This window comes from Batrachochytrium dendrobatidis (assembly GCF_000203795.2).
Source record: "Batrachochytrium dendrobatidis JAM81 unplaced genomic scaffold BATDEscaffold_1, whole genome shotgun sequence".
NCBI classification, from domain to species: Eukaryota; Fungi; Chytridiomycota; class Chytridiomycetes; order Rhizophydiales; genus Batrachochytrium; species Batrachochytrium dendrobatidis.
Genome location: NW_006281099.1, coordinates 3,411,836 through 3,426,521, shown reverse-complemented (window position 1 = coordinate 3,426,521; position 14,686 = coordinate 3,411,836). Strand labels below are relative to the sequence as shown.

At 39.0% G+C, this 14,686-nt stretch overlaps 5 protein-coding genes across 5 annotated transcripts; 2 read left to right on the top strand and 3 right to left on the bottom strand.

Moving 5' to 3' along the window:
- Positions 1–359: 359 nt before the first annotated feature.
- On the bottom strand, positions 360–3,044 carry BATDEDRAFT_85964 (uncharacterized protein; the record flags this gene model as incomplete). Its single annotated transcript, XM_006676063.1, has 2 exons — positions 360–1,922; positions 2,364–3,044. The coding sequence occupies 2 exons, from the start codon at positions 3,042–3,044 to the stop codon at positions 360–362; spliced, it is 2,244 nt and encodes a 747-aa protein (XP_006676126.1).
- A 615-nt stretch (positions 3,045–3,659) lies between these two features.
- Positions 3,660–4,648, bottom strand: BATDEDRAFT_85055 (uncharacterized protein). Its single transcript, XM_006676062.1, has 3 exons — positions 4,529–4,648; positions 4,145–4,253; positions 3,660–4,069 (listed from the first exon to the last, which is right to left on the bottom strand). Exons 1-3 carry the CDS (start codon positions 4,616–4,618, stop codon positions 3,681–3,683), a joined length of 588 nt encoding a protein of 195 aa, XP_006676125.1. The 5' UTR covers positions 4,619–4,648; the 3' UTR covers positions 3,660–3,680.
- Positions 4,649–5,877: 1,229 nt separating this feature from the next.
- On the top strand, positions 5,878–9,593 carry BATDEDRAFT_22283 (uncharacterized protein; the record flags this gene model as incomplete). The annotated part of the gene is made up of 13 exons (XM_006675456.1): positions 5,878–6,083; positions 6,231–6,321; positions 6,481–6,606; positions 6,705–6,827; positions 7,241–7,372; positions 7,468–7,606; positions 7,701–7,819; positions 7,973–8,286; positions 8,370–8,489; positions 8,772–8,943; positions 9,008–9,185; positions 9,256–9,339; positions 9,415–9,593. 13 exons carry the CDS (start codon positions 5,878–5,880, stop codon positions 9,591–9,593), a joined length of 1,983 nt encoding a protein of 660 aa, XP_006675519.1.
- A 102-nt stretch (positions 9,594–9,695) lies between these two features.
- Positions 9,696–11,225, bottom strand: BATDEDRAFT_34246 (uncharacterized protein; the record flags this gene model as incomplete). Its single annotated transcript, XM_006675739.1, has 3 exons — positions 10,336–11,225; positions 9,974–10,206; positions 9,696–9,897 (listed from the first exon to the last, which is right to left on the bottom strand). Exons 1-3 carry the CDS (start codon positions 11,092–11,094, stop codon positions 9,696–9,698), a joined length of 1,194 nt encoding a protein of 397 aa, XP_006675802.1. The 5' UTR covers positions 11,095–11,225.
- Positions 11,226–11,796: 571 nt separating this feature from the next.
- Positions 11,797–14,401, top strand: BATDEDRAFT_85300 (uncharacterized protein; the record flags this gene model as incomplete). Its single annotated transcript, XM_006676344.1, has 7 exons — positions 11,797–12,078; positions 12,185–12,915; positions 12,991–13,078; positions 13,164–13,427; positions 13,528–13,746; positions 13,839–14,163; positions 14,295–14,401. The coding sequence occupies 7 exons, from the start codon at positions 11,797–11,799 to the stop codon at positions 14,399–14,401; spliced, it is 2,016 nt and encodes a 671-aa protein (XP_006676407.1).
- Positions 14,402–14,686: the final 285 nt, after the last annotated feature.

Here is a 14,686-nt window from a genome sequence, read left to right as displayed (position 1 = left end):
TACCATGTTGACATTTTGAGTAACTTGCCACTGAGATGAGATCGCTACAAGCTGTTCAATATGCAAGAATTGGACTTGTGATCTCAGTAAGACCATCTCTACACCCCTTCATACCCACGTATGGGTGTTTCACGTCTGATTGTTGATCCATCACCACTGTCGAGTCCAAATGTTTGATTTGGACAGCAAAAAGATCTCCTGCAAGCAAAATGGATTAATATTTTCTCCGATTGAAACTAAATCTAACCATTTTTTGACATTTCGTTCAAATATGAAAAGGGAATATTTATTCTGTTTGAAACAGAAAGGTAAAAACAATAGTTGAAGCACCATTCTAAATAAGAGCTAAAAGCATCACATCATGCTTCCTTTTTCTCTTTATGTCTCAGATAAAGCTTGAATGAATTATCATAAAGCAATGCCAAGACATGATCAATCGCCCCGTCAAATATCGTGGTAGGAATCTTCAAACCACGACCTTTCTCGAGTTCAGTCGTGATAGACTTTCGCATCGAATGAGTAAGATTAACTTCGTTGGGGGATCCAGGTGCAATAAACATTGCATGAAAAAGAAGAATCAGTGGAACAAGGAGAACTGGCACAGTATTTGGTGGGTGTGAGTGCATCGTTGTATCTTCTTGTGCTTGAGAAGACATGGACCCACCATGTTTCAAAAATCGATCTAAACATGGTGCATACTCATATACCATCGTTGGTCCACTGTGATAAGAATACGCCTGTGTTGGCGTCGTACAATTCGAATTCGATGAAGTAGAATTTGAAGCAGTTGCTTCAGAGGCTGATGAATTGGACACAGTCGAATGAGTGGCAGTATGCTTGGTGGGCATAGCGGGTGTGTCACTCAATTTGTGCGAGTGAGAGTATTCATTATAATTAGAGCCCAGTTCATACTGCTTACTGGCCATGATTCGACTTTCCAGCTTCAAAAAAGCTTCGTAAAACATTAGATTCTCGCCACAATGCATCGATTGCACAAAAAGAGCAAAATCATGGTAATACACTGGGTGGTGAAACAAACGGATCAAGGACTCGCGATTAAATTTGATCTCTTGTATATTTTCCTCCTTGGTTTGTTTTTTGATCACAAGCTTGGAAAACAATCCAGAAAGCTTTGTGGCAGTTTTAGATGTTGCAGGGTTAGCAGTGTTGGATACTGATGACGTGCTGCTGTTCAAATTAGCGGTATTCATATGTGACCCAGTGGAACTTGTGTTGTTTATAGAAGATCCAGATGATGCTGAGCGTGTATGATAGTTGGTCGTCTCTGAGTGGGCGGTAGCGCTGGAAGATTCTGCAGAGATGTTATGTGTGAATTTATTAGATAGATATGCATTACTATCCGTGTTGCTAGCAGGCCCTCCACTGTAATTGTCATACTTGGCGTCAGGGTTTGGATATTCTTTAAGCATGACCGACTCGGGGATGCTAACGCCAATTGACGACAAAAATACGGGATACCAAATAGTGTACAAGAGCTCAAGCACCTCTTGTGTGGCAGGATTAAACGCAGTAGTTGAAATACCACGATCGCCGCCAAGATCTAAAAGAGATTTTGCAATAAGCTCTCGTGCTCTAATGGATATGCATAAGATGTCTTCTGAAGCTCCTGGTACAATGAATGTGGCATAGAAACGAAGTAATTGTGTGGCCAACCATGTTGGCACAGTTATCAAGTTGGAAAGCGTATCAGTATTGGCCATAGTGACTTTGCTATTTCGTCGTTTAGAATGTGATTTTTTGATAAAGTCGCGAATGACTGGATGAAGTAGCCGAGGTACGGCATGACTGGGATTAGGACCAGAAATATTTGCTTTTGGATTCTTTGCGATATCATCAAATACATCTTGTAATTTCCAAAAGCCGTCTAAAAAAAGAAAGATGGATCGTGCAGCCGATTGTTTCTATTACCAAAAAGTAGAGAATGAAAAAATCGTATATTCAAGAGGGCAAAGGATTGATTAGGAAAGGTTAAAATAAACAATGTTAGTCAACTGTTTTTTGCAATACATGAGGACAAATAAGCATGGACTGAGGTTAAAGTATATCGCGACCTGTAGCTAGATGAATAGCTAGCTAGCATACAAGGATGTAGATATTACAAAAGAGTGGTTTAATGATCGATTGTAATTGGTGCTGGATGATTACTGCCGTATAAAACGGCAAGTAAAGCCACAACACATGGAAATTGGCACAATAGGGTTCAAGCACACACAACTGCAAAGGAATATGAAAAAGGCCAAGAATGCAACATGGAATGCATGTTGAATCAAAACCCAAGTTTTGAGCTAGTTCACCCAGCACATAGGTCAGTCTCAAGCAGGTGATGCCAATGATGTGTTTACCGTTTCATTCTGCTGTACAAATTCTCTAAAGAGAGTCATTTTAGAATAGTCCATGAGCAAGTGCACAAATGATTCTCTCGTCCAAATCATCATGTCGGGAGGAAGACTGTTGTTTTGATTTATGGATCCCGACATGGTTAGCTGTCGATGTGGAACCATTTCGGCAGGAAGAGTTGAATGAAGCGGTTGTTGTGATTGCTGGTGATAGCGATGCTGCAGTACTTGATTGTGGTAGCGATGCTGTTGGGGTTGTATGAGTTGAGGTTGAATTGAGGTGTAAGGTTGCTGCGACGATGTCACGGTGGCAACACCAACTTGAGTAGCGCCGATTGTGTGTGTTGGAGTAAGCAATTGTGTCAAATGTTGAGTTTCTTTAATCGGAGACCCGCCATTACATAGCGGATAGGCTAATGGTGAGGTAATGGAAGACTCGCTATTGCTCTGATCAGAGTTGTAATGCAAGCTGAAGGCGGTACGGACAGGCGACGGAGAAGTATGTGGGAAATGAGAGAGTTGCTGCATTGATGGAGAAAAGGCAGGCTGACTGGATGGGTGTTGGTGGTTTTGCGAATGCTCTAATATACAATTGTTGCTCTCTACCATTTGCAGCGAATGAGTAAGTTGCTGTATATGTTTGCATTCCGGGTTTTCTAGGCCTGGTTGAAGCTGCTGCATTGCCATTGAAATTTGGTAAATGCTTTGATAGAATGAGATTGCTCAGTATATGGCTTGTTCAATCAATATCAAAAAGTTGGGTTCACAGGACCGCTTATCAGCACACGCAAGCGGGAAGTCGACCCCAGAATAGTTGTGCAATAGATTCCAAATGAATAGTCGACCAATTTTGAATAAAATTGGTATGAAACAACCACAAGCCAAATCCTAGTCAAGTTGAAATTTGTTTTAAAAATAGCTTGTATTTAAACAAACCAACCCTTGGCTTTATTAGCTCTCAAATGCTTAAACCTGTCTGCATTGGTTTAGCTTGTCGAGTTGCAATCGCTTGAAATGCATCATCTACTTTATTCCGGGCCCTGTTCTTTACATTGCCGCATAGGTCTGCTCAAAACAGCTTGTGAAGCATTTAATAGTATCACAATAGGCAAATTTGGCGCAACCCGTCAGAATCAACCCTATTTTCAGTAAACTTATTTGAACGGTCCTTGATTCAACCGTACTCGCATAAATCGAGTACTAAATAAGGGTGTCAAAGTGCATGGTAACTAGCCAATCTGGCATGAAATAACTCACGCCAGATTTACTGGACAGTATTGTCCTCTAAATCATCGAGTCATTATATAAATCCCAAACATTTTATTATGGCTCTGATAACTGATCAAAAAGAGTGGGGGATATGTCTGTTGCAGCATCCACAGAATCAACACATGGTACATCTGTCGAGTTTTCAGATAAAAGCTTCTTTTGTTCTGACATCCACGATCGCACACCTTCGCCATTGCGTGTGCAAACAAAGTGTGTCAGATCGCACAGTACATCCATCATGAGTTGCTGTTGTTGTGCCTTTTCTTGCAGCAGTCGCTGTTGGACATTTTCTGCTTGAAAGGTCTGTTGTGTTGATGTCTTGGCTGGCTCCACTCGATTGGATATGTTTTGATAAGGAGCAAGTTTAAGGCAGATATGATCCTGATCATCAGGCAGCTCTTGCTGCCCTTCGCTTCCCTGTGCTACACAAGCATGAGATACCACTAAAAGATGTTGTTAGACAAAACTGGTTCTGCATGCTACAAATTGCCATCGCTAGCATAGCCCTGAGTACTTACTTCCTCCGGCCGCTCGCTCTGACAATATAGACTGTTGTCGTCTAGTGTTGTGACTTTGTACTTCAACTACATATGGTTCGTCGTCCTCCAGGTCAAACAGCCATCTTGCCTGTTGTTTTGGTGTTGGAAAAATAGTCAAATAATAGATTCATTTCAGTTGGCTAGGCTAGTTACTGCACCCTTAAAGCCATATGTCCATATCAAATATCTCACGCATCAACCACCATGGAATAAGGTTGATTCGCGATACCCTCAAGTTAGCGTTTGAATTAGACTAGGACTGTTATCCTCTTGTCTTGTATCCAGACCAGGCTCACTCATTTGAAACAACCAGGTCATACAGTTCATGGTTGCTGCCAATACTAAGTCTGCAGCACAACTTACTTTAGACTCGAGGTTCTTTCGTGTTGCCAATCCGCGAGTGATATAAAACCTCCGATATTCATCTCCTAGCTGTACCCGCACGCGCAACATTGAGCAAGGGTTAGACGGTTACTGTGCTGATGGTCAGTCTAATTATTGACAAGTGTGCTTGCAGGTCGTCCCAATTCATGACAGCAAAAATGAAATCACGTGTATTTAAACTCACAAGCCAACTCCTGCTTGAACAGACTAGATCAGCATGTCATATATACTGTGGTTATTGAGAGTCTGCTGCAAACTGAATTGCATTTATAATAAATGCAGTTTAGTTGTGTTTAGGCTGCTTATATATTGGTGAGTTGACCAATTATTAAAATATATATAGATCTGGTAATTTGAAATTTAAAAACGTGACTTTGTTTTTTTACAGCTATATTCATCTAAAGCAAATCACTTTTCTTTGCTTCAGAGTGAGCAATGGCCAAGTGTTTGTTACACCTTCCTACTGCAAACTGACTAGTTATTCAGTAGATATCCCAACTCTTCCAAACATAGCATCCGTCATATGATTCCCACACAATCAAACTAGTTTTGATCTGAAACTTTTTTTTCTTTTTTGCATAATCCCACATTATATTGATCTCCAAGTTTGAAACCAGATTCATTTACTGTAATCCAGATATTGGATTCAACTATTGTCAATTCAACTCTACATTGTTCAAAGTTTTATCCTGTTGTAGTGTGTTGTGTACCTTTTATCCTGTAACGAATTATTCTTGTGGATTGGGATTTGATCGGATGCATGATGTGCATAATATGCCGTTCTAAACGGTAGTTGCGTAAAATGCAACACTGGTTCATCTCGCAGTGACTTTGTTTTGCTTTGGAATATACAATGGTTGGATGTTTGCACTCGTCTATTGCAAGTTGATTTTAATATATATTCTCCATCCTTGTTCCAAAACACCTGTACTTTGACACTTGATGTTGCATTTTATGTAAATACGGCTGTAAACGGAGTTGTATGCACATCACACTGCTGATTTCTTACCCTTTATCCATATCTGATATCTGCTCAAGAAATCATCCCGCCTGGCATGTTACTCAACCAATCCGTACTTTCAACGTTGGTGTAGAGTGTCAATCCATGCGAATAATAGACACCCACTAGCGCAGCCCAGCAGTGTAGAGATAATCTACTTTGCCTGATCACATTCTCTGCCATTACTGGCAAAGATTATTGTGTTTGGATATGTTGGCCTTTTGCGCGGACATTTTCTGTCTTTCATATTTGACTGTATAGCGTTGTACTCGAAATTTTATAGAATAAAAATTGAATATTATCCTCGCTTTGTTTTTTGGTACTCGATATGCTCAAGTCTACTCCACTTACTAAAAAATCATCTCGACCTTCATCGGGTGCAAAGCGTGCCTCTGTATCAGGAGAGTATGCAGCTGGCGTCCCAGTGATTAGTACCGCACAAGCACTTAAACGCTTGCAGCGCACTAGAGCATTATTGGAGGTTGGTGCCTTGGCCAACTCGTCGCGCTGGGCTTTATCTGCCTCGTCAATAGCGTATGTTGGTAGAATCAGCCTCTTGAAGATGCATTGTGTCTATATTTGCTGTTCACATGTACTTTATAATGTGGATATCCCAGGCTATTTTTAAAATACTGTTGCGGTTTTATTAATTTATTGAGCGTTTCCATCCAATGACCACAGGAGTACACGAAGCAGCACAGATATAACAGAGCCCTCAAGCACAAAAAACGCTAGTATTGATCTCAGTACAACTCAGCCCCCACAAAATGAGGTAGGTTCATTTTACCAAAGTTAAAAACGGTTACTCAAAGTGCGACTTATTAACATTTCAAACTGGCAAATGTTTTTGGTAGCGGATAGGTACATTGAATAGCCAATATATATCCAGTTCGACACCAGGTACGATTTTATAAAACTACTCGGTATCAAGTGCACGGTTATCATGAGACTAATTCATCGTGTAGTTGCATGGAATGCTTCGCCAATTGCATCTGCCAGAGCGTCTACACCCAGTTCTGCATCAACATCATTTGGATCTGAAGCTCCTTTTGCAAAGGTATTGATAGTAAAGCACTAGAGTTTGACGTGATGGGAGTGAATAGGTAATGCTCAATTTACCATAAATTCATAATTGGCTAATAGTGAATATTCTAGGATGGTTCAAGTGGTGGCAATGCATTTATTACGCAGCAGTGTTTTCAAACAGTACCACTTAAAGACAGTGTTGGACGAATTGACATTGAATTTCAAGGATCAACTCCATTCAACTATCCATCTGTAAGTCGAATATACCAGCGACTTGCTGTATTTTTGAACCAGACGCAACGGTTTACTATAAAGCGCAAGTTTATTCATGGGTTAAACCAGAAGTTAACTATTTAGATCACACTATAGAATTCAGCCATTTGGACCAATGTGAACCCCAAGGGATCGCTCAAGCAAATGCATACCGGCTCAGCTTCCACCCAATCGCTGTTTGATGGGAAGCAGTTGAATGCAGTCCGAACACAACGAGAGCGCGAGGCGAATCCTGAAAGTCTGAATCTAAACCGAAAAAACCTATATGCAAGTTACTTGCAATATACCTAAATTGGTTTGAGTTTATGAAAACGTCTGGTTTGCCATTCTATATCATGAACATGTATTGACGAATATACAAATTTGAACTCTTAAATTTGGTTCAACTATAGGTATGCCTGTTGCTTTCAGGCGAAGAGCAACTTCAATCATTAAACTACCAGGATAATTTCATTTCTCGTATCGAAAATCTACACAACTTGATCAATCTTGTTTTTTTAGATTTATACAATAATCACATAGAGGTGAGTATTTCATGTATACATGATATTATTTGGCAATCTATCTGCAACGTGCATTATAATACATAGACTAGTATGCTCATATTCATCAATGTTAGAAAATATGTGGTTTAGAATGTCTAGTTAACTTGCGGGTGCTAATGCTTGGTCGTAATCGGATTCGTCTTATTGAAAATCTAGATGAGCTAGTTAAACTAGATCTTCTTGATCTTCATAGTAATCAAATCACAACGATTGGTAAGCTATTCCAATACTTGTGAGTGTAAACATGCTTGCAACTTTTTAGTGCTGACTTGAAAATCAACACTTTATGCGGTAACTGCTTGGCTAGAAAATATCGGAAAGTTGTCTTCACTCCGTGTGCTAAATCTCGAAGACAATTTGATTGAACGTATTCCAACTTTGACTGAGCTTGTTACAATTGGCGAATTAAATCTAAAAAAAAACAAAGTATGCGCTTTAGGAATTTTGCTTGGTTCTTTTTATTTGTATGTTTGGCTATATTCCTTTTCGATAAAGGGATTCATAAATCATTGCTGTATAGTTTATAAACTAGCCGTATTAACGGGTGTAAATCCTGTCATCTATTTTGTGATGTATTAGATTAAATATATAGATACAAACAGTCACTTGGAACATCTTCGACGACTTATGCTGAGCGATAACAAAATCAGTACATTGAATAATGTTTCTGCCGTGTTTGATATCCCCAATTTGACGGAGCTCACCATGGAACAAAATGCAGTAACCGAGCTGAACAAATACCGCATTTGTATTATTAATAGATGCAAAGCATTAAAACTTCTTGACGGACGTCGAGTGCTTGACGAAGAACGACGGTCTGCTTTGAAAATTGCCAAAAAGGACGCTGAACGGAAGCGCGAGGTTGATCGCAAAACAAGTCAGGTCGAGGAGCGGTGAGTTTATGCTTCCAAATACCAAACTCTATGGTTTTAACGGTAAAGATTGATTTTGATTAAATATGATGCTTGGCATATAGGACCAAATGTATTGCACACATCAAGTCAATGTGGGATCAAAATAGATTGGACTCTTTGGCTATTTCCGACTCTGCCAAACATCAAACAGGATCAAATTCATGCCGTCATCAAACCTCTAGGTTAAAATGTATAGCATTGCTTTTGAATGCTTTGGATTTTGGATCTTGCCAATTATCTGATTTTCTGTTGTTGCAGTAGTCTGCTTTACTGATCCCCACATTTGAAAATTTAGACGAATCTAATGACAAAAAGCACGGATACGTTGAACTGGATAATAGCAATCTCAAAATGTAATATTAGGTTTGAATTTTATCAGTATGTGGTTATGGTGTTTTCACAGCAAATTGTAAATAATTCTGTCGCAAGTAGTTTTAATTAATCATATGCATTAAAACACACAGGTATGGAGATGGGGTAGCAGCGCTTGATCGACTAAACTTGGATATGATTACATCAGCAGAGTTTCACATGCTGCTACCTATCCAACTGGAATTGCTTTTGAAAAAATTGAAGGATTTTACAGCACTGACTAGTTTAGTATTTGGACCCACTGGAATCTCACAATTAAAGCAGGTTCGTTTTGTTTGAATTATATAATTATAGTATTCAGACAGTGAATGTGCGTTGTTGTATTTAGTTGCTTCCATTGGCAAGCGTCAAGTCGCTTGTGTCTATCGATATTGATTGTCAGAACCCTATTGTTACAATGTCTGTATTTCGATCATACATGATATCACTGCTTTCTGACTCGATAAAAACGCTGTGTAATGTGCCCGTGACAAAGATTGAGCGCGAATCTGCCAGAATTCAGTTTGGTAAGCTTGCTAGTGGTATCAATGAAGCTGTGGTATCGAGTTTTGTACCAATTCACGTTTGCTACAATAGGAGACCTCTGTGAAATCATCAAGCAAGATACATACAGAGCAGCGACTAGTATCAAGCCTGTTGAACAGCAAGGAGCTCGAAACTGTAGGTGCTCGTTTTTAAATAAAATATTGCACCAATCAGCTCAAACAGTCATACGATATTCCATTTGATATGTAGATGTGCGATACCTTATCGATCAAGGAGTTGAATCAGATCAAAAACTGAAAATGATGAACGAAATCTGGCAAAAGTTAGTCCTCAAGACTTGTGCCAATACAATTGTGCAACAGGATAACCCATCTCGAGGAATAGATGCTTTAGCACACGCTGTTGCAGAGTATATGCCACCGTCTTGACCACAAGCCTTCTTGTCGAGACAACCAATAATAAATTGCAGCACTAGTCGATATAACATCTGAATTATGAGTTTTCAATTACCAAGCTAGCCTAAATTGTGTTTATTTCAAACCAAAGATATTGAATAACACATGCACGATTATAAAAACAATAGGGTTCCACACCAAAAGGTACCGCAATGCGTCAAGCAGACTAAGATACATTGCTTGCGTTGTATCCCATGGATTTTTTTTAAAGGCATTTAGATCCACCTTTTCTTTGCAATAGGGGCAAATATCCTTTTTCCCAATGATGGTCCATCCTCTAAAGATTAAATTTGAATGAGTGGACGATTGGGTTATGTTGTAAAATATACACTAGTATGCAGCAATATGCTTACCGAATACACTGCTCATGATACGTGTGGCTGCAATTGAGTGTATGGGTAGGTTCTGTACCTTTGGAAGTCGAGTCACCACAAATGGCACACATGTGGTCTCTTAGATGCTTACGAGGAAACCCAGTCCTAGAATAGTATCCCATTGTCACAGCCATACGATCTGACAAGCGATCTACAAAGTCTCGACCAAGAGTGCCAAAATACAGTCCATAAAACAGGATCAATACACCCGTCTATCCAAAAGGTGTTGTGATTGTACCAAAGCATGAGTATAAATCAATGGTTTAGAGGCACTTAGGCAGTTAGTAAAGTTCAACAACCATAGATTGTCAAATAGATGTGTAAACATGTATGCCATTTACCTCGAAAACAACACCTTCTCCTTGTAAAGTAGTGATACCAAGGATGGCAGAAATATGGAAGATCGCAATCATGGTGATACAGTATCCTATTGCTCCTGTAACATATGCGACATTGTAGACCCACGCGTACCATTTATATACCAGTTTGGGTGTAGACGACTTCATTGGAAACTCCAAAGCCAGTTTCACAATGTACGAGTTGAAGATGGAAAACATAGCCCACACAACAACAAAGCGATAGTTTCCAGCATAGGCGCCCATCGTCATTGGTACCAGCCATAACCCCAGCAGAGTAGCAATATTGAATGATGAGGCATTGTATTTTTTCCAAATAAAGATGCCGATCTGGGACAGAAACAGGCTGCCAATGACGATCAAAGCCATCTCTGCATGTTGTGTTTCGTGCCCTTGGTGCTCCTTGAGAAAAATCAGCGTTTTTCCAATCTCGGCCTTTTCCTGCGGGGTCAATGGACGGCCAAGTCGGTATTGTTCTCGTATAATAACTTGCTCAGCAGATGGGAGTTGATGTGGAGCATGTGAATTGTAAAGACTTGGATGGTCTGCAAGGTGGGTTTTGTTGGTCCCGGATATGGCAGCATCGTCAAAGAGTGGAGCAGGACTTGGATTGGAAGCTGGCTCTGCATCTGGAGAATGTGCAGCTGTATTTCCAGCTAATGCGATGATGGCAATGGCAGCAGTGCATGCAAGTGACTGCGATATATCCAATATTGCAGGAGTGTCGAATAAAACCAGCGACATCCTTGCAACGCCTTGTTATTTTAAAGTCTAGCGGTCCGGGTAAACTTGTAAAAAATCAATCTAGAATCAGTAGTAATAGAAGCTTAGACTGTCAAAGTTGTCTAAGGCAGCACTGAATGCAGCAGAAACGGTGGATAAGTCGTAGTGGGCAAACTAGTCCAACACCACAATGTGCCAATTTCAACAAGTTGTTAAAAAGTCTAGTCAAGATGATCATTGGTGGCACGATCAAGCTTGTTCATTTCCAAGTTGAATATTGGCAGTATGTTTCCAGTCATATTTACATAAAATGAAACATTTGGTTTGTAATGTTATTAAAAATGTTGATTTTATACAGGAATGTCTGGCATAATCATGACATTAAAACTTGTATTTTTGATCAAATAAGTTCTAGTTCAACATTCAGTCAGTTGTACATGTCAATATTGTAATAGTTGAAGATTGAACAAGTGCTGTATTAAACATTCAGTCAGTTGTACAAAAATAAGCAAATATTAATAAACCTTATCAATAAGTTCAGATGAAACAGTGAATTCCAGTAAGATAAATGCGGATCATTACGAGATTGACTGTCTATCATAGATTCCAACTTATTCAGTGTTCCATTACATGAATATGGTCGTGAAATGTTATCTCAAACACACCCTCAGGATTATTTTCATCAGATGTTTCAGTTCATGAATTTTCTTATTGTTGTTGGGAATGGCACCAGAGCATCACAAGCGAACTCGTACTGATTTAATAGTAGATAATGCCATATCTGGACATCAAACATTGAACTCACCATACTCTGATCATTTAGAAGCATCTAATTTAAATGGTTTTAGCCATCCAACTCAATCACAGGTCTCTGTCAAGCACTTGTACTCGAAAAGTGATGATTTTTCAAGCGACAGTGAGGTTGATTTGTCCGAAAAACCCATTGGCGAGTTGAATGCATTGCTAAAATTAGAAAGTTTTCGATTATCAAAGTTTACTAAAAAGGTAGATAGCGGCCGTCTGTTCTGGGTTGAGAATGAACTCGATAATTTAATTATAACATTGTTCAATACTGACTGGATTTGGCTGTTTCTAATGATTTTATATCTAGATAAGACAATCTACTCGAACCATTACAAAATTATCACAGGCAATTGAAAGACTATCTTTAGAAAAGCAAAATACTTCCAGCGGGGTTGATTCTGCCTACTCACAGGCAATAGCCACTATTCCTACTGACAAGATAGTGTCAACACAATCACCTCATATCAGGACTTCTTTAACTGCTGCATTGCTTCCTGTAACAGTTTCTCCTTTATCTGCATATATACAAAGTTTTGATAATACAACATCACGCCTAGAAAAACTATCGCATGTACAACATGAAGCATTGTTTCAAGAAATCGAGGAAGCCGAATCATCTACTATCTCTTCGATTAGACCAATGGTTGAGAGCGATGTGCAAGATAATTGTATTGCTATAATTCCTCAGCGATCAAAGTCTATAACTAGTTGCACTAAAAGCTCAGAGGATCGTTCAACTTTTCGTCATAACGAACTGTTTGAACAACTGCAGCAATCGCACGCAAGTTCTTCAATGGATCGTGATGCTAAACCTGATGCCATTCAAGAAATTCAATTTCCCGTAAATTCAAAAAAACAAAAGGCATCTGCTGAACTAAATACTGAATGGATGATCAAAAGGAATAGTAGCGCTGAGCTTATGACTGAGATCAATTCTCATAGCTTAGGAAAATTTGATCGTAAGCCACGGACTCTGCTTCTTCCTCCTGAAAATCCCGAAACACTCTCTGAAATTGCAGTCACTTCAACTTTATCTGGGTAAGATGTACTGTGTTGTTTTCTTGATCAAGTATATCCATTGATTATTGTGTGCTAACTATTTTAATGATATAGTTGCATACAATGGTGGAATATCAAAACAAGACAGAATATTTACACTATCGAAGGCGCAATAATGCGCAATGGATGGGCTGAAGATATGGTAAATGCCAGTCACGTATTCATCTCAAACTTTTATCAACATATACAACTGCTCAAGCAATTGATATATGTTTTATAATTTTTAGTGCTGGATCAGTCCTAATACTTTGGCGGTTGCTTCAAGCCCACAACTCTCATCGTCCCGAGCAAACAATCGTATCAATCATCAAATCGCACTAGTATATAATTGCCGCATTTCTAAGCAAAGTGTGCATGATTCAGGCTCTTTGGATTTTAAAATACAGCATCTCAAAGAGATGCCACACGACAAGTCCATATCCACCATATCTCCCATGTCGCCTATTGGAAATCAGACAAGATGGGTTTCGGCAGGCGCTGATAAACGAATAGTAAGTGATGGACTATACCTGGTTAGATCTGGATATTTGTAATTTCCTGCTTTTATTGTATATTTGAAACACTAACTTTGTATTTTTGGACTGGCTCTAGTTTCTGTGGTCGTTTGAAAATCAGTTTACCGGAAAGGAACGAAAATACAACAACATCATCTATCGCAATCTTCATAATTTGCATACAAGCAATATTCTCTCAGTTTACCCCCATCCTTCTCAAGATGTTATATATTCTGGTGGATTGGATCATCGGTTGGTTGGCTGGTCATTAGGTGCCAATTGCAGCACACTTTGCTCCAACAAGCAATTCTCGGGTGTAAGTTGGTTTATCAGAATAGTTTTGAATTGAGGGTGTACAACCATTTTTGATATGGATTTACTTATCTTTTATATTTTGATTGGCTTTAGATCCGAGATATAATAGGTATTCCTGGACAGCCAAATATGCTGTTACTTGGGTTTATGGACTATGATAGTCAGATCAAAGTACTAGATCTACGGTCTATGAAATTTAGTCTGAGTTTATCAAGTGCGATGAGTAGTGCGGACAGCACGTCGATACAGTCAACCTCGATGAAAACAGAAAGGCAAATACAGTCAAAATATGCACATGCATCTATCCACCCTAATGGATACATGGTTTCTCTTGGCCAGAGCGCCAACAATGGTATTAATATTTGGGACTTGCGATATTCCCAGGTCAATTCACCTACTCAGACTCTACGCATTCATGGTAAGTTTAGTTTTGAATTCAGCTTTTTTTGATGTTGGTATCTCAAGGTTACTCAATTTCACAGTAAACTGATTGTATATTTGCTTGACTGATACTTTTAATGATTTGGTTTTGCAAACATGAATATATAGATAATCGGGTGATTGTAGCTAGATTTTTTGAAGGATTTGAGCGATCGTCACTCGTTTCCATGTCTACAGACAATACTCTTTCTGTTTCAGACTATAAACTATCTTGATAGTTTGACTCGACAGTTGATTCAACTAGGCTACTATATTTTGATTATACAGCCATAGGCCGATACCAATAATGAAATAACTTTCAAACCAAAGGATACGCTTGTTCATCTTGCAGTGACTTTATTTTGCTTTGGAATAACCAATGGTTAATGTTTGTTACGCTTTTCTACTAGAAATTGACATTCTTGATTCTTTAGTCAACACCACATTCATGTATAATACAGTTAAACTATCACTTTTTTGGTATAACTACACATTGCACAATTGTCAAAATTGTCTATTGC